The sequence below is a fragment of the Branchiostoma floridae genome, chromosome 11 (genome assembly GCF_000003815.2).
Source record: "Branchiostoma floridae strain S238N-H82 chromosome 11, Bfl_VNyyK, whole genome shotgun sequence".
NCBI classification, from domain to species: Eukaryota; Metazoa; Chordata; class Leptocardii; order Amphioxiformes; family Branchiostomatidae; genus Branchiostoma; species Branchiostoma floridae.
The window spans coordinates 22,132,598-22,157,292 of NC_049989.1; the positions used below are offsets into that span (position 1 = coordinate 22,132,598).

At 44.3% G+C, this 24,695-nt stretch overlaps 1 protein-coding gene across 4 annotated transcripts; it reads right to left on the minus strand.

The window, feature by feature from the left end:
- Nucleotides 1–1,750: 1,750 nt before the first annotated feature.
- On the minus strand, nt 1,751–24,039 carry LOC118425462 (PHD finger protein 12-like). Of its 4 annotated transcripts, none has more exons than XM_035834283.1 (16): nt 23,594–24,030; nt 23,270–23,451; nt 14,891–15,038; nt 14,025–14,252; nt 13,555–13,750; nt 13,108–13,231; nt 12,358–12,490; nt 11,409–11,570; nt 10,703–10,840; nt 8,878–9,772; nt 8,239–8,376; nt 7,807–7,886; nt 7,303–7,468; nt 4,732–4,814; nt 4,141–4,314; nt 1,751–3,360 (listed from the first exon to the last, which is right to left on the minus strand). In XM_035834283.1, exons 1-16 carry the CDS (start codon nt 23,639–23,641, stop codon nt 3,109–3,111), a joined length of 3,147 nt encoding a protein of 1,048 aa, XP_035690176.1. In that variant the 5' UTR covers nt 23,642–24,030; the 3' UTR covers nt 1,751–3,108. The 4 variants fall into 4 exon arrangements, with proteins under 4 accessions (XP_035690176.1, XP_035690175.1, XP_035690177.1 ...); XM_035834282.1 differs by lacking the exon at nt 1,751–3,360 and adding an exon at nt 3,476–3,789 and having other exon boundaries at nt 23,594–24,039; XM_035834284.1 differs by lacking the exon at nt 1,751–3,360 and adding an exon at nt 3,562–3,860 and having other exon boundaries at nt 23,594–24,037.
- Nucleotides 24,040–24,695: the final 656 nt, after the last annotated feature.

Below are 24,695 nucleotides of genomic sequence, written 5' to 3' on the forward strand. Positions count from 1 at the left end.
GTAGGAATTATCTTAATTAATAATGAAATGCATTAAGACACGTATATTTTGTCATTTTCAATATCAAACTTCAGGCTTTATTTTAATATTACAAAACTGTGGATACATTTATCTTTATTAACGTTAGATATTATTACATAGGACAAACGCTTCCTTCCATAGGATGCAGACTGAATAAAAATTCAGACTACACTGTCCACCAAAAAAAGCCAGGGTCGTCAGATTTTTCTAGGTAGGTCAGGGAATAGGAACCATTTTTCCTGGACCTAAGTATATAACATTATGTCATGATATTAATGGTTTACCGATGCAAGCAAATTGAAAAAGTCTTAGAAATTATTCAGATAGACTCACCGAAGTTCAAAAATTGTCATGTTGTTATTTATTGTGCTATAACATTTTTATCTTTCCAAATAACACGAGTGTGAAACTGCTTGATACAGTAGAAGCCATTTAATTGCACACCCCATTTGCCAGCATATTTTGTGCAATTATCCGGGTGGTGCAACAAAGCAAAGTTATCCGCTGAACCGCACTAGTTTAGGATTCCGTGCAATTAACAGAAGTGTGCAGTAATCAATTGTGCAATTAACTGGAATCTTCTGTACCAAGGACTGGGGTATTACATTGCATTGATCAGACCACTTCAAGTTTATTTTATGGTTAACATCTTCAACAAATACATTTCATAAAAGATTTTATGTGGCATCCGTTGCTCGATATTGGCCATCGTAAAATCCGAATTTGTATGAACATTACAGCCTTAGCTGTGGCTAAACAATCCGAAACAGGATTGATGTGTTCAAAAATTTGTATTTTCCCTGAACTATTGTAGAGTGAAATTTGTTATCACCAAGCAGAGTAGGGGCATCTTCTAGTTTTAAAGAACGTTGCAGATAGATGTGAAAAAGCTAGGTGTGACGGATCGTTCAGTGTAATATAACCAGCTGCTGCCGCGCCGCATGCCTGTGAAGCTGGTGTGTTACGCTGAAGGGCAGTTATACTGGCTATATAGATACAGATACATCAGTAGTTAACTGCATGGATCACTAGGACGATATGAAAATGAATCTATGATAAGTCTCCGCTACAGAAGACACGTCTGTACTCAGTTGGGTACCCATGGGCTGGAGGGTCTCGGTTGCAGCTGAGGCCACAAAATTTGATTTGTTGTTTCTCAGATCTTGCAAACACTTGCTGGACTGGAAAATCCGTAAAAGGATAGTCTGAGGGGATAGTATGTACCTCGTTACACTGTTTCATTGAAGGAATGTAGTCAAATCAAGGTTTCCTCCCAGCCGTTTTCATCTTTAATTTTATCTACTTGCTGAATTTCTATTGTCTAAGAGCCAAGGCAATGAGATGAAACATTAAACAGAATGGAAAAAAAAAAAGACTGTTACAAAATGACTAGCCTGTGTTTACACAATCTCTCGCTGTTTGGGTTAATGTTATCTCCAAGCAGATCCTACAATAGCATAAGAGAGTACCAAACAGGCCAAGGAGTGTAGGTAGCCAAAAGGTGTCCATTTGCCAAACAAATCCCTAAGCCGGCTTCACTCCTCTGCCAGCTTTTGATACTATCTCATGCTACCTTAGGATCTGCTTGGAGATTAGGGTTGATGATCCCCTTACGTGGCGGCAACGTTAGGGCCGGTCGCTAAGGGCACAATTTTAGTCAGGCTAATAAAAAGACCAATGCTTACCTAACTCGCCGGACATTTAAAATAACCACACTAGACAGGAGGGATTGAGTTTGGAGTGACTCCAACGTTAAACATCGTCCTTTGCTGATTTATTAGGTGAATTATGAGTACTCTATCCTCCAACAGTTCAACTCTGTTACAGGAACATACAGAGGATACCAAAACAGCATGGGGTCTCACACTGGAGTTCTGCTCTGACTGAACATTGCACATTGGTGTGAGATGGTCTAGCTTTGCGTGTGTCAAGGAAACTACACGACAACTCTGCGCAGATAAATATTTGTGAAAGCAACCCAAAGCAAAAAAACTTTGTCAGCGGAGCTACACCCTCTTACAGCAATGATGCAAGCATGTTCTCAGCCAATCACAGACCAGTGACCTGATCACATGGTCTAACCCCATCTTCCCACAATGCAACACACCCGACAGTAAAGTAAAGAACTGTGATATTTTCACACATAGGTTTTTCTGGTAAAGTATTTTTTCTTTATGGATATACATACATGTCAGTAGACTAGTCCTACACAACACTACGGGTCTGTACACATATCAAACACTATTTACACAAATGGTAGATTATTCAACAAATTAACATTTCAACTTTTGAGCCTCTTCCATTTCGTAGGATCAGATAAAACGCCACAAAAGGTTCCAACCACGACTCCGCACTAAAACTTTACAAACACTATCAAATTCATTTTGCAGGTTGTAGAGGCTCTTCGTCAATCAAGCCCTCAAATTCATTAAAAATAACTTACGTTGAAAAATAGGATACAAACGATGCCATTTCTGACAGAAGTGGTCTCCTCTCCAACACTAAAACATGCGGAAATTCACGTTTCAATTCTCGACACTTGTCAAAACCCGTCAGTCCTTGAGAAGATACAAAAGGTTGGTTTGACATTGAGATGCTCTATTTTCAAGGACTCACACTGAGTAGTATCTACTCATTCCAGGTTAGCTTGACAACATTGTCCGACCTAACTCGCTTTCTAACATATCTAGCTCCTTACCTACATGTACTATAGTCCATTTGAAAAGAGCTCCAATTTCACAAGATCATAGTCTTCTGTCCTGAAGGAAGCACCACACTTACATAACTTTAACCATAAATCTTTTATCTTTGAACTTGACAACATAGGATGAGTAGATTGGAACAGAGTTCTATTTTTTTTGCTTCCACAAAAATAATCTAGGGAATATCTAATAGAAAAACGATGGAACATTCACAACAATTGTATACAACGTAGTAGTAAAGATAGCTTTCAAAAATATCTTCTTTGTTTTTCATCATCATCTGTACACCCCGAATCATTCATACATTTTGACCTCTGACCTTTACCCCAATCTGCAGAGAATCATGGGTAGTTGCAAAGGATGTAGGGAGTTTGGAATATGATCGTTATGGAACGGAGGTGGACCTGAGAAGGGTGGATTTCCCCGCCGTTTTGCGTTCGCTCGGCGCGAACCTCGTCGCGTGATCGACGATGCTGAACACGAACTGCAGACAGCCGACCTTGATGTAACTCCCATGATGCAACAGGGCCGTGCCTTCCCATCCTGCACCACTGCCGCCGATGAGGCTGGAGCTGCTGGCTTTACAGTTACAGGGTTTTGACTGGTTCGAACCGCTCGCAGACATGCGTTTTCTCTCCTGTAATAACAAAGGTTTACCGTTACTGGTTTGGACTGGTTCGAACCGCTTGCAGACATGCGTTTTCTCTCCTGTAACAACAAAGGTTCACAGTTACAGGGTTTCGACTGGTTCGAACCGCTCGCAGACATGCGTTTTCTCTCCTGTAATAACAAAGGTTTACCGTTACTGGTTTGGACTGGTTCGAACCGCTTGCAGACATGCGTTTTCTCTCCTGTAACAACAAAGGTTCACAGTTACAGGGTTTCGACTGGTTCGAACCGCTCGCTGACATGCGTTTTCTCTCCTGTAACAACAAAGGTTTAAAGTTACTGGTTTGGACTGGTTCGAACCGCTCGCTGACATGCGTTTTCTCTCCTGTAACAACAAAGGTTCACAGTTACAGGGTTTCGACTGGTTCGAACCGCTCGCTGACATGCGTTTTCTCTCCTGTAACAACAAAGGTTTAAAGTTACTGGTTTGGACTGGTTCGAACCGCTCGCTGACATGCGTTTTCTCTCCTGTAACAACAAAGCTTTACAGTTACTGGTTTGGACTGGTTCGAACCGCTCGCAGACATGCGTTTTCTCTCCTGCAACAACAAAGATTTACAGTTACAGGGTTTTGACTGGTTCGAACCGCTCGCAGACATGCGTTTTCTCTCCTGTAACAACAAAACAGAGGTTTGAACCACTCACAAACATGCGTTTTGCCTGCTGTAGGAACAAACTTATTGGCTCACAATTGCGTTACCAGGGGAAACCAGATATGCAAAACAAATAAACAAACAAACAAACAAACCTTCTCCTCCTCCTTCTCCTGCTGCCTCCTGCAGATGATGCTCCGCACCTGGCTCACGATCGTGTTGCCGGGGGCAACCGCCGCCTGCTTGTCGGAGAAGTCGCAGGAGTAGAGCACGTTGTCGACGGTCGTCCCGTGCTCACTGTAGTTCAACAGTTCGTAGTGCTGCGTCGTCTGAGGAGGGGAGAAAACAAACAATAAATAAATAACAAACAAACGTCGTTCCGTGCTTGCTGTAGTTCAACAGCTCGTAGTGCTGCGTTCTCTGAGGAGAAGCAAACAATAAACAAAAACGTCAACCCCTGCAGTGACTTTTACATAAGTGGTACAACATGTAACTGTGAAGATACTAGTGCTGTGTCATCTGAAAATAGAAATCAATCAATCAATCAAGATGGTTTACACATCAAACAAGAAACTGGAAGCCAGAGGCTCAAGTTTTGTTGCACAAAGCGCTAGTCGACAAACAATGAACATCATAAAATACACAACTTTAAGATTTAATGATAAAATTTGTCTTAAGATAAATCTATAGGGTTTTGCTGAATTGTCAAAGGCTGCCAAGCTCAGTCAGAGGACTGAAATTCTCACCTCATCGTAGAAGATGCAGGCGTGTTTTGCTGAGACGAAGCTGCAGTTGCCATAGTGATTCAGACAGACGTCCATGTCCCCTCCTGTGGGGAGAAAGATCTGTCAGATTCTGTGGTACTGAAGGATGTGGTGCTACTCTTGTGTGCTGATCTACATAGTAGCCTGTTGCTATGTGCAGTTCTCTGTAGCTTCTTAGTTACCTGTTCCTATGTGTGCAGTTCTACAGAGTAGTTCTATATTTCCTTGTCTTCAGGTAGAGTGAAGTTTACCAGATTTTTACTGGCTGTCCCTAAGCAGGCAGCTCTACAGTACCTGATCTGCAGCTCTACATTTGTGTTGTATCTATGTGGGTAGTTCTACAGTAGTTCTGTCCTTAGCTGTTCCTATGTGCAGTGTTCTGTAGTTACCTGTTGCTATGTGCAGTGTTCTGTAGTTACCTGTTGCTATGAGCAGTGTTCTGTAGTTACCTGTTGCTATGTGCAGTGTTCTGTAGTTACCTGTTGCTATGTGCAGTGTTCTGTAGTTTGTTCTGTAGTTACCTGTTGCCATGTGCAGTGTTCTGTAGTTACCTGTTGCTATGAGCAGTGTTCTGCAGTTACCTGTTGCTATGAGCAGTGTTCTGTAGTTACCTGTTGCTATGTGCAGTGTTCTGTAGTTTGTTCTGTAGTTACCTGTTGCTATGTGCAGTGTTCTGTAGTTACCTGTTGCTATGAGCAGTGTTCTGTAGTTACCTGTTGCTATGAGCAGTGTTCTGTAGTTACCTGTTGCTATGTGCAGTGTTCTGTAGTTTGTTCTGTAGTTACCTGTTAACATGTGCAGTGTTCTGTAGTTTGTTCTGTAGTTACCAGTTGCTATGTGCAGTGTTCTATAGTTACCTGTTCCTATGTGCAGTGTTCTGTAGTTTGTTGTGTAGTTACCTGTTCCCATGTGCAGTGTTCTGTAGTTTGTTCTGTAGTTACCAGTTGCTATGTGCAGTGTTCTATAGTTACCTGTAGCTATGTGCAGTATTCTGTAGTTACCTGTTCCTATGTGCAGTGTTCTGTAGTTACCTGTTGCTATGTGCAGTATTCTGTAGTTACCTGTTCCTATGTGCAGTTTTCTGTAGTTACATGTTCCTATGTGCAGTGTTCTGTAGTTACCTGTTCCTATGTGCAGTGTTCTGTAGTTACCTGTTGCTATGAGCAGTGTTCTGTAGTTACCTGTTCCTATGTGCAGTGTTCTGTAGTTTGTTCTGTAGTTACCTGTTCCTATGTGCAGTGTTCTATAGTTACCTGTTGCTATGTGCAGTGTTCTGTAGTTACCTGTTGCTATGTGCAGTGTTCTATAGTTACCTGTTGCTATGTGCAGTGTTCTAGTTACCTATTCCTATGTGCAGTTCTCTGTAGTTACCTGTTCCTATGTGCAGTGTTCTATAGTTACCTGTTCCTATGTGCAGTGTTCTGTAGTTTGTTGTGTAGTTACCTGTTCCCATGTGCAGTGTTCTGTAGTTTGTTCTGTAGTTACCAGTTGCTATGTGCAGTGTTCTATAGTTACCTGTTGCTATGTGCAGTGTTCTGTAGTTACCTGTTCCTATGTGCAGTGTTCTGTAGTTACCTGTTGCTATGTGCAGTATTCTGTAGTTACCTGTTCCTATGTGCAGTTTTCTGTAGTTACCTGTTCCTATGTGCAGTGTTCTGTAGTTACCTGTTCCTATGTGCAGTGTTCTGTAGTTACCTGTTGCTATGAGCAGTGTTCTGTAGTTACCTGTTCCTATGTGCAGTGTTCTGTAGTTTGTTCTGTAGTTAACTGTTCCTATGAGCAGTGTTCTGTAGTTACCTGTTCCTATGTGCAGTGTTCTGTAGTTAACTGTTCCTATATGCAGTGTTCTGTAGTTACCTGTTCCTATGTGCAGTGTTCTGTAGTTTGTTGTGTAGTTACCTGTTCCTATGAGCAGTGTTCTGTAGTTACCTGTTCCTATGTGCAGTGTTCTGTAGTTAACTGTTCCTATATGCAGTGTTCTGTAGTTACCTGTTCCTATGTGCAGTGTTCTGTAGTTACCTGTTCCTATGTGCAGTGTTCTGTAGTTAACTGTTCCTATATGCAGTGTTCTGTAGTTACCTGTTGCTATGTGCTGTGTTCTGTAGTTACCTGTCCCTATGTGCAGTGTTCTGTAGCTTGTTCTGTAGTTACCTGTTCCTATGTGCAGTGTTCTGTAGATGGTTCTGTAGTTACCTGTTCCTATGTGCAGTGTTCTGTAGTTACCTGTTCCTATGTGCAGTGTTCGGTAGTTACCTGTTCCTATGTGCAGTGTTCTGTAGTTACTTGTTCCTATGTGCAGTGTTCTGTAGTTACCTGTTCCTATGTGCAGTGTTTGGTAGTTACCTGTTCCTATGTGCAGTGTTCTGTAGTTACCTGTTCCTATGTGCAGTGTTCTATAGTTACCAGTTGCTATGTGCAGTGTTCTGTAGTTACCTGTTGCTATGTGCAGTGTTCTGTAGTTACCTGTTCCTATGTGCAGTGTTCTATAGTTACCAGTTGCTATGTGCAGTGTTCTGTAGTTACCTATTCCTATGTGGAGTGTTCTGTAGTTACCTGTTCCTATGTGGAGTGTTCTGTAGCACATCTGCACCGGTTGCCCCTTGCCCGTGAGCGGACACATGACGGCTCGCGCCTGCAGCTGTTGCGAACTCCCAGACAACAGCGGCCCGTTCAATCCATTAAACAGCGTCTTCTTATTGCTAGGCTGGGAGGCGGACGTCTGGAAGGGGAAGGAACAGATTAAGAAAATCTTAAGATTTGCTCTTTCTCCATCTTATGATTCTAAGATAGGGTCTCATGCCCATTTTGCAAACTGTGTTAGGGGAGGCAAAATAGAATGAGCTGCATGAAAGTTTGTGGCAGGAGAAATTGTCTGAGTAGCATAAGATGAGCTGTATGTCTCACAATTAGTGGGAGGCTATGCTTGAGTAGTATAGGAGGACCTGTATGTCTAACCTTTGGTGGGAGGCTATCCTTGAGTAGTATAGGTTGATCTGAATGCCTAACCTTTGGTGGGAGGCCATGCTTGAGTAGTATAGGTTGATCTGAATGTCTCACCTTTGGTGGGAGGAGCTGCTGTAGCCTCTGGAAGGCCAGGATGTTGATCAGCTGCTGGTCCAGCTTGCTCAGCTCAACTTCTGTATAACAAAATAAAAATTTCTGTCAAACGAAATGAAACTTTGTTCACAACATTTGAATTCTAGCACTCAACATCAACATAAGTCACAATTTAGTACTCTGGCTAGAGTGTTGGAGCACAGGGGCCGCTTGCAATTCAGGCCCCTATTCAACCAGCCCCTGAGAAGTTTGTGACCCTTCAAACATCTTGTATTTCAGCCGTACACAGTAAAAAAATTCCGGTGAGAACCCCATTGTACTGGTGTACTTGACCTATTACTACAGTGACTGACTAGACCTTTTGACTGAAATCTACATTGCATTTCTAATCTAAATGTGCTGGTTCAGAACTTCCCACAATGCATCACTGACCTCCGACCCCGTCAATCATGGCCTGCAGCTGGTTGTTGAGGTTCTGTATCGTCGGGGAGGAGCTCAGCATGGTGACGGGCGTAGTCTTGTTGCCCCCGGCAACACCCACGCTCGGACTGGGACTGTTCACAGGTTTGGCTGGAAAGCGAGAGAAGAAAGTTGATACAAGATGGTGCCTATGTTTACAGAGAATGACAGTCCTATATAATATCACATGAAGGTGGAATTAATCTTCAGCTAACAGACTTCCTGTTCAATCAAGCCTTTAAATAATCAATGCTGGCTTCTTGGGTTGGGCCCCTTTACCCAGTCCAACAAAATTTCCTTTCCAGTGTAGAACAGATATTAAGTGAGTGTTGAATCCACATTCATATTCATCTGTTTTGAGGATGCTGAACATACTGATACAGATACAGATACTTTAATTTGTAACATGAGATAAAAATCGCAAGCCGCTAAAATTAAATGCTGTGAACTACTCCCTTTCTGCCCAACCGCTAAAATTACAGACCGTTACAATAAATGGATTTACTCTCCTCAGGGTCACTAAGACAGCTAACCAGCACTAAGGTAACCTGTGTGTTTAAGGCGGCTATATGTTTCTCAAGTTCATGTCTGAAGTTTTGCCCGTGACCTCACCTGACCCTGCCGTCTGGCTGTTCACCATCCTCCCCAAACTTCCCATCAGCCCTGCAGCCGACCCCGTAACCGTGGGCGACGACCTCCCTCCCACAGGGCTCTGATTGACAGCTACAGTTGACACACCCTGCCCCACGCTGACCTTTGGCACTTGACCTGACCGTGCATTAGGAGCCATGACCCTTGTTGTGACAACAGTGCCCTGTCTCCCGGCAACTGCGCCCTGTCTCCCGGCAACCGTCGTCACAAATCTTTGCTGTAGGTTTGCCGTCATGCTGTTCGGCACAGTGACAATGACACGCGACTCCCCGGGTTTGACCTCGGGTTCCCCTCCGACCTTTGGCCTGGGGACGGAATGGTTGGGTGTCCACGCGGCGTCGCGGCTCCGCTCTGGGTCAGGCTTCAGGAGGTCCAGTAATGTTTCTGGCGTGGAACTGCTGATCGACGTGCTCTTTCCGCCAGACGGAACCGGCCCATTGGCCTTCCCCTCCGTTCTCTGGCACGTGGGCCCATTGGCCACGACTTCCTGAGGTTTGGCTGTCCCATGTGGACCAGCCTGGTGCCCGTGTGGGCCAGCTTGGTGCCCGGGGCTCGAGTCTCTCTGAAGGGCCGCCTCCTGTTTGACCGGCCCGTTGGGAACAGGGGAGCTACCGCTGGTCGCCACGGCGACAGAGTTCGTGTGCTGTGATTGGTCGAGAGTTCCTGAGGCAGTGGTTGCTGTGGTGACGGAGCCAGATGCGGCGGTGACGGGCGGAGAGGGCACGCGGGTGGTTTCTACGGTAACGGGCGCGGATGTTGGGACGCTGGTTTTGATGCCTGGTGTCTCACCCCGCAGCTGTTGCTGTGTGAGATGCTGCGCCACTTTCACCTGCATCGCGATCACACTCTTCAGCCACTACAGGGGAGAAAACAGGTCAATGATTAGGTCAAACAAAGCAAAAGGTAACGACTACAGAGGAGAGAAAAACAGCTGCATGACAATCACACTCTTTAGCCACTACAGGTGAGAGAACAACACGTCAGTGATCAGGTAACCACAGGGGAGAGAACAACAGCTGTATAGTGATCACGCTCTTTAGCCACTACAGGGGAGAAATAACATGGTAGCAATGAGGAGTGGGGCTTCTTATTTCAACAGGTGGCAACAATCAAGTTTGTTGGTTTTTGGATCCAATACATTACTGTGCTGAAAAAGAAGATGAACATGAACAGAAGTCTCTAGCATTAAGATTTAACAAAATGCAGCCTTTTTGCAGTCTTATGTAAATAAAAAAAATTACGTTTTGAGAAAACAACGAAGTGTCAGGGTTCTAGCCAGGATTTTATTTTTAGCGTAGTGGGAATGACATGGTAGCGAAGCCACTAATCAGGAGATTGGTGTGGAAGGGGGGTCTTGGTCCTTCCAAGGTGAGATTTGAAGATGTAGAGTTAAAAGTTAGGATTTTGGGGTCAGTTTTGAGTGGCATATTATCATTTTTCATTGTTCAGACATTGATTAGTCATTGTTGAACAAGCAAATGGCAGCAAAGCACGACTACACTAGTTAGAAATTAGCGTAGTGGCCCTTATTTTAGCGTAGGGTTCACAAATTTTAGCGTAGTGGCCCACTACGCTAAAATGCACTAGCTAGAACCCTGTTGTTCCTCTGATGTGGTCTTATGCAAACAAATGAATGACATTTAGAGGAAACAAAGAAGTGTTGCTCTGATGTGGCCTTATGCAAACAAATAAATGACATTTAGAGAAAACAAAGAAGTGTTGGTCTGATGTGGCCTTATGCTAACAAATAGATGACATTTAGAGAAAACAAAGAAGCTTTGCTCACATCCTCCTGCTCGCCTGCAGTGGTGCTGGGTGAGGTCGGGCGTGGTTCTTTGGGCGGGGCCGCCTGGCACAACCGCTTGGGCGGGGGCGGCATCAGGGGCGGCGGCAGCACGTACTGCTGCTTTATCGCGTTGGGAACCTGTAAACAATAAACAATAATAAACATCAGCAAACAACGGCGGGGCCGCCTGGCACAACCGCTTGGGTGGCGGTGGCATCAGGGGCGGCGGCAGCACATACTGCTGCTTTATCGCATTGGGAACCTGTAAACAATAAACAATAATAAACATCAGCAAACAACAGGTACTGTTGCTTTATCGCGTTGGGAACCTGTAAACAATAAACAACAATAAACAACAGTATACAATAAACAACAGGTACTGCTGCTTTATAGCGTTTGAAAGCTGGGAATAAATAAAAAATACAAGTTTTACATTTTGTCATCCTTCTGACTGTGTTGTGGAACAGCTGCATGTTTCCCCGTTACCCAGAAGTTTTGGTTTTCATCCGTCAATACACGCACCAATCTTGTGTCCTTGGAACAGGCACTTAATTTGCCTTTTCTCACTTCACCAAGGGTACCTAGCGTTCGTTAGGCATGTCTCTTGTAAAGGATGTTAAATGCAGGTCCTGTGTTTGAGGAGAGCAACACCTCGAGAACCCAACCACACAGTTCATCATAACTGTGTCATAGTCACATGACTTACGTTGATGGTTTTCCGCTTGGCGGGTCGCTCCCGTCGGAAAGGCGGATATTTCCGATGGATCTTGTACAGGAAGTCGATCTTCACGGCATGCTGGGATATCCGCCCGTTGAACTTGTTGAAGATCTCGCATCTCTCCGTCAGAGTCAGGTTTTTCTGGTTTAACTGCAAATAAAGACAGGACAAACATTGACTCCACTCAGGGTTGTAGCCTGCACCCGTCTTTCCGTCCTTTGACGGAATTTTGCTGGTGGGGATGGAAAAAAATTTTGCCAATTCCGTCCTCTGTGACTGACAAAAATCGATAATGTGTACTTTTTCACCAAAACAGATGCTGTTGAACAGCTTAGTCTACCAGCAAAATTTACACCACAAAAATAGCATTTCAGAGGGTTTAGATTTTAAAATTTTCCAGGGGAGCAGGTCTCAAGCCCCAACACCAAGCCTTAGGTGCTAGATAAGATTCAAAATCGAAGGGAAGGAAATGATTTCAGTCTGGCTACAACCCTGAATCCACTATAGAAAAGAACATCTTTCAAGGGATTATTCTAGGAAGTAAGCACTATCGAGAAATGCATGTCAAACTTGCTCCAGTTTGACTGCAACAATACGTGGTAAGCTTCCATGTAACAAACATGAAGACAGGGTCTTGAAGACAGCCCTAATTCTGACTTACAATCTTGTTCTGATTGGCTGTGTACTTACGATGGTGTATTCTGATTGGCTGCATACTTAACATGGCATGCTCTGATTGGCTGCATACTCACAATTGTGTTTTTTGATTGGCCGTGTACTTACAATGGTGTGCTCTGATTGGCTGTGTACTTACGATGGTGTATTCTGATTGGCTGTGTACCTACAATGGCATGTTCTGATTGGCTGGGTACTTACGATGGCGTGCTCTGATTGGCTGTGTACTTATGAAGACATGCTCTGATTGGCTGGTACTTACGATGGCGTGCTCGGCGTGGTTGGGGCACATCCAGCGCCCGGCCGGCATGGAGGTCAGCGGGGGGTCGAGGCAGTCCTGGTGGAACAGCAGCGGGCAGTAGTCACACTGGATCAGTGGGGACACCCGGCAACTCCTGTGGGAAGTGCAGGTAAGGACAGTTAATGTCACCCAAATGAAAACAGACCTGCCAACTGAAGACTCTCTCTCTCTCTCTCTCTGACCGGTTTAGCATCCGTTCTTCCCTGTAGCAGGGGTTGGACGTGTCGCCAAGACGTTTTGGTTGAACTGCTGCCCTCCATCCATCATCTTGGCCTGGGGCAGCAAATCCAACACAGAACACAACTTGACATGGTTTTGAAGCGGGTTTTTTTTACAGTTGAATGCCCTTTCTAACACCAACTCTGCTCACAGCCACCAGAGTCTGGCTGGGTTTCTTTGAGTTTTCCTTCTCTGGAAAATCTTCAAAGTATGCATTATGTACAAAATTACCTGGTGGATGTACCAACTACTAAATATCTTATACTAGCTCAGAATCTCAGCTGATAAGTTTACTTCAGGTTTCTGCAAAATGGGTCCCAAGATGGTATTCTTTTGCTTGACAAATTGCAGTTTTTTCAGTAATGTCCAGACAGTTTCTTGTAAATTGAGAATTATTATTACTAAGGCTAGTAGAAAAGAAACTGAACAAAAGAAAGACTGTTCTCCCCCTTATTACTACCTTTGTAAACTGGAACAAGAGCGCCCCCTTACCTGTTACAGGTGAAGCACAGTTTGGCGGGGAGGGGCACCATGCCGTTGTCGATCTCATACGGTTTCTTGGTCTCCCGTCTGCTGGTGTGGCGCTGGCGGTACGTCCACTGGGTCTTACTCGTGCCTGGAAACACATGGGAGTCAAGAACATACATACATGGGGTCACAGTTCAAAGGGCATGGGTGTCAAGGTTCAAAACACGGGTGCCTTCACCAGCACCAGCTAACTTAACTCACGTCCATTTTTGGCAACATTGTTCTCATCATTTTATTCTTTTCATCTTTATTCTCAAACTCTTACTCTCTAACCTCCATGTCATGACCTTTACCCCCTGACCCCTGTCCTTACCAGGCAACGCTGCGTGGTACATGAAGTTGTTGGGCAGAGCGAACTGTTTGGGGTTCTGCAGCCGTGCCAAATAAAAATAAACGAACAAACAAACTTACCAGGCAACGCTGCGTGATACATGAACTCATTAGGCAGGGCGAACTGTTTGGGGTTCTGAAGCCGCGCTGCCCGCAGGAGCAGTTGGAACGGTGTCTCCAGCCCGCTCTTCGGCTCGTCTCCGTCTCCCGTACCAGGCAGGCCGGTCTCCATGGCAACCGCAGCATCCCCCGCCCCTCGCTCGCCATTCTCCAGGACCTGGTTACCATGGAAACAACATATAACATATTGAAGTACAACTAGTATACATGAAGTTCTACAGACTTAACTTTAAGTCCTGGAAGGAAATGTCCAAACCACAAAATTCTTCAGCTTACATCATGATCTATAGTCAATTGTCTCAGCACAATTCCTTTCCCAGTTATCATCAGTGCCTGGCATGTCTCTTAGAAACAAAACATGACAAAACAGAAAACACAGTCAATGCAATATATAGTTCACATGTCCCAATGGCTTCATATCTCCCCCTTACCTTACTTCTTGTCGTTGCAGACACTGGCGCGTTTTCCAACGCTCGGTCTCCGCGCTCGAAACTCTGCCCTCTGACCCCGCTCGCACCAGAGGGCTTTCTCGAAGGGGCTGGCTGTTTCGCTGCCGGGCCCAGTGCCTGTTTGTTTCCACCCGTACTGCTGCTGCTGCCCGCTGCACTTGGTGCCTGTTTGCTTCCATTGGTGCCACTGCTGCTGGCTGAACTTGACGCCTGAAAAATGGTCCAACATTCAGCTCTCACCATTTTCTTGTCTCTCAGATTTCTCTAAGAATAACAAGTCAAAGTTAAGAAGAAAACTTGCTTGGTGTGAAACCAGAAGTGATTCCAAACTTTTTGAAACCATTTTTTTGTTTATGTTGAATTACTTAAACAAAGTAATTTTAATGAAGGGAGAAACAGACTTTCATACACTGTATGTATGATAGCTTTATCATATATTTCTGACCTAGGGTCGCACTAAGCAAAGCATTAGTCTTGAGTTGACTTCTACCATGGTGTCACAAATGAGTGTCACAACCCTGGCCAGATACCACAAAAATAAAAATGATAAATCACAAGTGGGAGGTCACTGCGAAGTTCAGGAAGCATCTCTGCCCAAAAAGCAAGGACCACTAGTCTGTGCAACTCCTTCCTACACTATACAATCAGACTGTATTACAAATCATTGACTGATGCTTACTATGTATAAGTGGTTTCAGTCTATGTACTGTTCTCTTATCTACTGTGTCTAATCATCCTATACTTCATTCTGTAAAATCAACGGTATTCAGAGGTACTACTGCTTGGGGGTAAAAATTGACAGACTGAAACCCTACCTGTTTGTAACTGATAAATGCGATAAATCCTACCTGTTTGTAACTGGCTGTGCTGCTGGCCACACTGGCGTTGGAGGCGGTTTCATCCCGGTCATCCAGCTCCGGGAACTGCTCCAGAACCGTGCAGCGGTGGCACAACCACTCTCCCTCGGGGAGATCCTCTTCACACAGGGGAGGGTCACTGGAACAAAGGGACAGATCATTACTCACTGGGGAGGGTCACTGTGCAGCGGTGGCACAACCACTCTCCCTCGGGGAGATCCTCTTCACATAGGGGAGGGTCACTGGAAGGGGAGGGACAGGTCATTACTCACAGGGGAGGGTCACTGGAAGGGGAGGGACAGGTCATTACTCACAGGGGAGGGTCACTGGAAGGGGAGGGACAGAGCATTACTCACAGGGGAGGGTACAGTGGTGGCACAACCACTCACCCTCGGGGAGATCCTCTTCACACAGGGGAGGGTCACTGTAAGGGGAGGGACAGGTCATTACTCACAGGGGAGGGTCACTGGAAGGGGAGGGACAGAGCATTACTCACCGGGGAGGGTTACTGTAAGGGGAGGGACAGGTCATTACTCACAGGGGAGGGTCACTGTGCAGCGGTGGCACAACCACTCACCCTCGGGGAGATCCTCTTCACACAGGGGTGGGTCACTGTAAGGGGAGGGACAGAGCATTACTCACTGGGGAGGGTTACTGTAAGGGGAGGGACAAAGCATTACTCACAGGGGAGGGTCACTGGTGGCACAACCACTGGCCCTCAGCGAGGTCCTCTTCACACAGGGGAGGGTCACTGGAAGGGGAGGGACAGGTCATTACTCACAGGGGAGGGTCGCTGGAAGGGGAGGGGCAGAGCATTAATCACAGGGGAGGGTCACAGGAATGGAAGGGAAAGATCATCAATCACAAGGGAGGGTAACTGGAACAGGAGGGACAGGTCATTACTCACGGGGGAGGGTTACCAGAACAGGAGGGAGACAACCTTATCGGTAGGGGAGGTCTTTATAATCATTTTACTGAGAATTCATGTGACAAAAGCTTCTTTATCAGCATTTAAAAGATTCACCCCTACATCTTCAATGGATTATTCCTGATGTATGTAACATTCATTATAGATAAGGCTGCAGCAGGAAGGGTCCATGTGATGAATAGGTAATGGCAGGTCCATAACAGCAGTGTACCTGGATGTGGGTATGTAGGGCAGGAGATAAGGAGATACTGATGGGTGCGTGTGTGGATTATGGCACGGGGGATGATAGACAGTTTTTCTACCTGCAGTTAAGAAAAGATGCTTTAACCCCCAATAGAAGCTCTGATTTACAAATCTTTCAAACATGAATTCTTGTCTGAGGAAAATGAGTGGTCTTCATGTTTTTTTCTTAACCACTCCTTACACCCCCCGCTTAAAACATTTCTTACATTTAATTTCTGAACTGCAGAATCTAATTACTTCAGCCCAAGCCTATAGTTTGTACAGGGATAGGTGTGTAATTCTAGGACCCAGGACTTTTGTAGAGAGTTACATAACATCTGGTCTTGTTGGGTAGCGACATGGAACACATTTTGTCCAGATATGTAACACCCAATGTTATAGGATACAAAATGAACATAAAGGACCTGTAATTTGTGTGACCTTGGGATAAAATTGTTGTCATTGAAATCACAAAATAACAGCCTGCGCTACTAAAGACTGGAGTCAGGGGACACAAAGCTCACTCACAAAGGTTAACTTGCCAGACTATTGTAACCACGGGCAACAATTAAATCTGCCATCTTTAGTCTATAAGATTTTAGAAAATAATGCTGAATTGGTAAATCAACATCGAGATTACAAAGTGAAATTCAGCAAGATGTCAGTTAAGAAACAGTTTTGATCTACCTGACAAACATGATTTTTCTTTTACATCCTAAAACAACCAATCAAACTGTGACCTCATGTACGTGAAAGTTGATAGGCTGGAAGAACTCCAGTATGAGACCAAGCTGGCTCCTCTCCAAACTGAGCCCCATTAGCCAGACGAAAGGTCATGACCTTCAGCTCTGCTTGTCTTAAGTTACTAAACACTGAACCTGCCAGGTCTGCCAAACATCCAGACAACAAATGGCAAACAAGTAGTAGTAGAAGTAGACTGGTTATTTGGCTTTCCAATCATACGAGTGTGCCCTTAACATTGGTAAACATTCACAAACAACATCAAAATTCATTGTCCAACATGAAACATTAACATACAGCATGAAAGTTGAATATTACTAGTTATAAACAACCATGGATTGGTCAAAGCTGAACTTGGCATTCATCACTAGAATATGACGCAAGATATTTAAGTGTAAAAAGAAGACAAACAAGACAAATAAATGTTTTAACAATGTTCTGTCTAAGAAATAGATTCATCAGTCCAGTCTTTGGTCACCCAGACACAGGCCACACATCCACCTGGCTTCAGTCCAACATCATCAAATAAATGACACTTCAAACAAAGGCACTGAAGTCAACAGGAAACTTGACTATGATAAGAGGCATATCTTGAACTAGAAACTCATCATTATCAAGTTATCATTTGGAAATGAGAAAGACCCATAAACAAACGAGTTGTGAATGCTGAAAGATACATCGGGCGCCATGGAAACAGGTGAAAGACAACACCAGTTGTCATGGCGACTATGACTCATCAATCCGTTTGGCATGTGCCACATTATCTTAGTTAACCGACCAACACCATATATAGCAGAACAAACAGTGCAGCACAGAACTGGCATTTTAATGGTTATATCATTTATCAATAGGAAGAAAAATGTAATATTTTGTGTTATATTCAGAAAGTAATGAAGTCCCCCAAAGCACATCTATTATTGAACAGCTGGCTGCCATGGCAACCACTTATCCAGCTGAATATCCGCAGCCTGGGGTCGATGACCTTTCATTTCATACTGGTGATTAAAGACTGGCTGACGGGTGGGTGGTACCACTACCAGACGGGGGTGTCAGGCTGGTGATGATTGCTTACTCGCTTATAAGATACTGTAAATTCATTTATTTTCGCATGGCTAATCTCGTGATATAAAAGGTTTTTGCAGTGTTTTGAGCTTGTGGCTGAAACAACTTTGTGGTACAGAAGAAGTACTGTAAATGCATTTAATTTTGCGGGGATTTAATTTCGCGGAAGCGGGAAAAAGGACTTTTCGCGGTGGATTTAAGTTCGCGGTAACACCATAGAATGCAATCTAATACCATAAAAGAAAAATGTTCGCGGTGGTTTTAAGTTCGCGGTGAAGTGGTCACCGCGAAAACCGTGAACATTAATCCACCGTGAACATTTCTGCATTTACAGTAACAGATTCCAGACGCACATTCATGGTGTCCTGATTTCACAGCAGAGAGGTTGCTGTGAAGACAGAAAATAAAGCGATCACAAACAGTTCAATATTTACAGTACTGTACACATTGCTAACAAGGATTCTGGATGGTATGAAGGGAGAAATGAGACACATGTTTCCAAACTCACACTCACTATCCATGGTTAGATTATACTGCTGCTGGGTTCCCTGACGCAGGGGTAGGGGTAGGCAAAATCTCTACATAAGCATAGTTACAGCTAGGGCTGGGTACCGGTACAGAAAATTCAGGTCCAGGTCCGGTTCAGGTCCAGAGGATCAGGTCCAGGTCCGGACCTGAACCTGGACCTGATTCAGTATGACTCGTACCAATGGTCCATTTTACTACAAAGAAATCTGTTTGGTGGAGTATTAGACTAACACTGGCGTTTTAAAGCACTACAAGTACAACGCTAACTGCACCTGTACGATTGACTGTAAACATTGGTAGAAATTACTATAAACTCTACTCTACTTCACTCTTGTCATTTTCTTCCAACTGCAAGCCAAAACGTATGAATGCCTGATAAAATAATATGTTAATTTTCTAATCGGTCCAACATCCGGTCCACCTAATTTTTTCAGGTCCGGTTTTTCTGGACCGGTCCAATAAGAAAAACCGGTTTTGTACCGGTACGCTGTACCGATACCCAGCCCTAGTTACAGCATGGCGGTACATGGAGAAAGTGTTCCTTACTGGCCCTAGTCTGGGTCTACTTTAAAATACCATTCCCAGAATCAGCTTTTGGGGCCCATCATACGTCAGTTGTTGGAATAACCGGGGGGCACTGAATGTCCAAGCTCCCCTCCACACCTACGCACTTCTACGTTCTCTAGCTTGGATTTTTCCCAGAAAGATTCTTCGTAAAAACCATGCACCTACGCCATGGAATTTTAGGACAAGTTTCTAGACAAAATTTGAAAATATCAGGAGAAAATCAGCTAAAATGAGCTGGAAATGCAGGAAAGTTCATGGGAATATCTGTTGCGAAAAATTGACGTCAGTCAGATCATCTCGGGCAGCACCTTAGCAGGTAGCCTGGATTCCATACCCCAACCTCAAAATATATCTTTCGTGTTGGGGTCTGGCAGGATGGCTGTAGAAAGGTTCTGGAAGGCCCTTGATCAGGGGGAGGAGTACATAGGATTGATGACCACTCTCACCACAGGTAGCCCGCTACAACACACCACAGTTGGTCAGCAGGCTATCACAGTAGTGAATCAGGTACGTTATGGATTCAAAAAGTACAGTTGGGGGTCTTTAACCAATCATGGCAGGGGTGTAATTACCTCCTGCTGATCCTGTGCTGTTCTATTGGTGGAGTTTTTTGCCCACTATAAGGTGCAAAATTGAGAAGAGTTCCTATCCCATCTGGCCAGACCCCTGCACGATAGATACTTGAGATCGGGCTGGGGTTTGGTAACGATAGATACTTGAGATCGGGCTGGGGTTTGGTAACGATAGATACTTGAGATCGGGCTGGGGTTTGGTAACCAGGCTACTTAGCAGGCTGTTACCAGAGGGCATCACCAGTTTTCTGGAACCCTGATGGCCACATGTGGACGTGTGCCAGGGAAGACGTCTGCTCATTAACAACCTTCCTGTCTTCCCAACAACAGCTGCTGCTGCTTCAAACTCATAGTCCACTGACATCAAATTCATCCATGAAGAAACAGGACTGTCCTTACATGAATGTTGTGCCTAACTTTTCTTTCTGTTTTTGTACAGGAAATCCTGAAACTTTCTCAGAACACGGCTGTTTCCCTTTCACAGTTTTTGCAGTAGATTCATGCCATAGTAAATATGTCTCAATACGTTACATTGCACTTAATGACCTGCCTTATGCAACCTTTGCACATCTACCTCCAAGCACTGTGGGACCTTACAAAAGCCACATTTCAGCAGCTATTTTGATAATCCATTTTCTAAATTCTACATACTGAGGTCTATTTGCAACAGTAAGAAGTTCACTAGCAGTTTCCAAACAACAAATGGTTCACACACAATAATCTACATGTAATATGTGGATACCTTCAACGTCAATGTTGTTTTTAAATAACATGTGTAAACAATCCCACCTCAGGCCAGATGATGATGACCCTTGACCTTTGTCCCTTCCCTGACCCTATCCTGCCCTGTCCAACCACAGGCCTGACATGGCAGGTCTGACACGATGTGACACTCGGGCTGTTTGCTTCAGCACTGGAGGCTGGAAACTACTACGACAGGTTTTCCTTGTAACCCCTGTTTTCATTTTGTGTTCTTGAGGAATTCTTACACCGAAATTAAAATGTCAGAGAACTTAAGAAATTAACTGATATGGCCAAAGGACAACTATTTGTAGAGAATCAGGTAAATAAACTGTGCTCTTTAGAACTGAGGCACTCTAGTGCAGATTGTATGCTTTGCGAGCAACAACAGCCAGGATTCAAACCATAAACCTTCTGATCCAGAAGTAGAAGTAGAACTGGTCCATGCATGAAGCTAGAAGTTGTGTCAGGGCTCAAAGTAATACCTGGGATGCCGTAACATTCAAATTCATCTGATCCACACTCGTATCTACCTCCTGTTTGCCTTCGAAAACAACCCAAACTTGCATGCTGCACCATTTTGTTATCTTATCAAAATCTATATTACAGGTTGCCAACCTGAAGAATGCTGTTCAACTTCAAGTTTGGGTGACTACTCGCTGGATGTCAACCTAGTGCTGTGTGTTGTTAATACCATGGATCAACATCACAAACACTTACGCACAGGTAGACACCAGCACAGCTTTAATTTTACTGCTGCCTAGCTTCATAACCAATACGAAATAAGTAGCCAAACTACTTTGCAGCCCTGCGATAGTGGCCTGTCCATGTGACATTGTGACCACAGCACTGACTTGGCTGACTGCCCAATGTGTCACCAGTACCAGTACAAGCAAGACTCTGACCAAGTCCTAAACCTGAACAACTTCGGCTTCCATTTGAACATCTCGGAACGTTTTTGTTTGGCATCCTACTGATCATTTCAACCAACGTGTTGGTCCAGGCATGGTGCTGTAAATTTTGATCTTTGTTGATCTTCCTAGACTAGTTTTTTTTCAGCCCCCCCCCCCACTGCAAATCTATGACACAGCGAATATGTTTCCTCTGTATGTTTGCTGTACTGTATAACTGTTTCAATTGTGCATTTAAAGAATGTGAAGTACAAATTAGAGCAGACGACAAAAGTGAGAGGACAAAGGAAGTAGAATGACAACCGCTTACAGTGTGCAGAAACCAGCCAATTGGAAACAGCAGCGAGTTCGAAACACATAAGTTGGAAGCACAAAGAGAGATCGAAACGAAGGAAAGAACATGCGACCAACTACCGACGAATTGAAGCGGTTAGAGAGACAACAATAACAACAGCTACTTTTCCCTCCTACCAGGAAATAAAAATGACATATTCCCTGCAAAAGTTTTAAAAAATTTATGGCATACTGAAGAAAAGTCTGGTTGTAACTATACTTGAAACAGCTGAACAGTAATAACAGCTTTCCTGTTGGTAATCAAACACCAACATTAGCAACATGAAACATTCCTCAAATTACAAGTGGCGCAAAAAGATGTACGTCCCCCCATGCAGGGCTCGAAACTCATTTTTGGGATTAGGTGCACTGGTGCACCCAGCTTGAAAAATTGGGTGCACCAAAAATTTTTTGGGTGCACCACTTTAAATTTCAAGTAATAACCTAGTAATAAAACTTAGTTACAAGCCATCAAATTCTTAAACAACAGACATTTTTATTAACTTTCTAACACTTAGATGTCAAGAATATAATATATAGTAGTATACTTTGATATCTTAACATACACAACCTAAGAAAATATTTTGGTGTGCCCTGTGCACCCACAGAAAATAACTGGGTGCACAGCTCCAATTTTGGGTGCACCTGGGTGCACATGCACCCAGTATTTCGAGCCCTGCCCCATGTGTACCCTCGGAATGTCAACCTTTGATTTTAAAACTGTCACCATGAAAAGGCCAACACCTACCTTCCACACCTCTTCTTCTTCTTTCATAGTGCCTAGCCTCACCTTAATGATAACTTAATACAGTATCCTAATAAACTCTCTCACACCATCTCCATTATTGAATGTTTAGCTACCTCGCCATTTCCATTACACTCAAATAAAACAATTACACCCTCTGTGTGTACCCTAAGAATGTTGCCCTTGATTTTAAAACACTCACCGTGGAATGGCCAAGACCTAACTTCAACAGTATCCCCACGATTGTTTGTTAAGCTACCTCACCATTTCCATTGCACTAAAACAAAACCCCGGCCCGACCCTGCACCCCTCCTCTCGTTTCCTCAGAGACTTCCTGAGACTGGCGAGGAGAGATAAAACCTTTAAAGCTAGACACGCAGAAAAATATGACATAAATGTTGTCTACCATATTTTTACAGGGAACTGTAACACCAATTTCCTGAACACAAACCACTTTAATTTCAGAAGACTGTTGTTGTTGACACTGACAGTCTAGTAAAAAGTGAATAAGGGACATCATAAGACAGCCATATTGCTTTCTGTTGCTCTCAAGACAGCAACACTACAAGAAGCAAGCCCGCCTCCAAGACGGCAGCGACTCTAGGGCTCAGTGTTTGTCCGAACGGAGCCGTTCTGACCCAAACCCCTCCTCCGGCCCCCCTCCCCAGCTAGGCCTAACAAACCGACAACAGTAGGGACCCAGTACGGGCCTGACAGGACAAACATTAACCACAGGATGACAAACCTACCTCAGGAAACACCTCCTTCAGTGAGGACAGAAGCGGGGGGACCAGCAAACCCGCCAGCTATTTTTGTGCAGCGAAATTTCGATCTGAATAGCCCAGAAATTCAAGATGGCGCCCACCGGCCCATATTTTTCACCAGAGCCATGGCGGAAACTACCTTTCCTTCTTCCCTTCTTTTCATCAACAACTCCGTGTCAGAAACGCCTCAGAATCTACCAACATGTTGACTAAGACCCTCTCGTGAGTAGGAAGAGTAGAAAGACTGCTGACTTACCAACACTGCAGGTGAAAGGCGGCGGGACAGCGGTCGCAGCAGAGAAGGTCCCCTCCCTCCTTACAGGAGTCGCAGCAGTCGTGGTTAAAGCTTTTTCCCGTCCTCCTCGGCTCTCGGGCCTCCCGTCTGGACCGCTTCGGCGGCTCCTCGCTCTGTGGCGGAGCGATGAGGGCCTGGATTTTCTGTTTTCGGGTTCAGAAGGGAAACATTCTGTTTAGTTTTACAGGAAAAGTTAAACCTGTCGCCAGGTTTTGAGGAAATTCTGGCAGAAAAGCATGTGCAAGGGCACGGGAAAGATCGGCAGGCATTAGAAGCTCCCCTTACCTCCATGAGCCCTCCTGACGTATCCAGATCATAGGTGACGGTCGTCATGATAGTGTTGACCAGATAAACAAGAGAACAATCCTGTCCGCAGCTCGCTCGGCTCGCAAACTCAGCTTTGGGGGCCCATCAGAAGTCAGTTTTCGAAGAAACCGACCCCCGGCTCGACTGCAGAAGCTCCCCCCACCACCTACCGACTTCTCGCCTCAATTTCTCGAGAAAGATTTGTCGAAACGACACTAAACTCACACCAAGAGATTCTAGGAGTAATGGCTACCAGAATCCAAGTTTCTGGCCGAAATTATCGAAAAATGAGGGAGAAAAGCAGCGAAGAAGAGCCGAAAACACAGGAAAATTCACCGCAAAACTTGGCGCAAAAATCGACACCAGCCAGATACGCATGCGCAGGCGGAAATGAGGAGCTCAGAACGCATGCGTCAAATTTACAGAATCGTCCATTAATTCTAAGGGTAGACAAATAAAAAATTAGAAAAGATAATTAAAATCTAAAATACTCATGGTTATCATTGAAAATGTTTGAAATCATATGGCAGATATATTTCCAACATGTTTATATAAGACAAATGACAAGAATACAGATATTTGTGTAGTTTTGAAATGTTTTATCTTTGACAATTTTGATATATTCCGACCAATCAGAAGCCGTGAAAAGGATTTAAATGGCGGGAACTGGTATGTGGGGTTAAAGGTCAGCCATGTCATACGCCAGCAGAAACCAGGCAACAAACCCGGTCCTGAAAACGCGCTAGGTTTGATTTTTCTCTGGCCTTTATGTTATTTCCACGGGTATGTAGATCATACTGTCAAACTAGCCAAGAACTTAGGTGTTGTCCGTTGTTTCATATTTATTGTACTACATGTAACGTTATTTGTTTGTTTACCTTTATTTTATTGAAATCACAACAAATTATGCATCAATATTCATTTATTTGTTTATTTCCGATAAGTTTTGTTCAAAATTCTGCATGTTTTTGCGTAACCCCAATACCCAATATCGTAGTGAACCCATTGTGAATTGTCACTAATGATAAGATCTGGGTGGCTAATCTGAACATATGTCAGAAGTTCTTGTATCGCGCGCTAT

Coding starts and splice junctions, on each gene's coding strand:
- LOC118425462 (XM_035834282.1), bottom strand. CDS start 23,641: ATGACGACCGTCACCTATGATCTGGATACGTCAGGAGGGCTCATGGAG. Junction 9,773..10,702: donor CTGCAGGCGAGCAGGAGGAT/GTGAGCAAAGCT, acceptor TCTCCCCTGTAG/TGGCTGAAGAGTGTGATCGC. Junction 3,790..4,140: donor AGGAGAAGGAGGAGGAGAAG/GTTTGTTTGTTT, acceptor TTGTTGTTACAG/GAGAGAAAACGCATGTCAGC.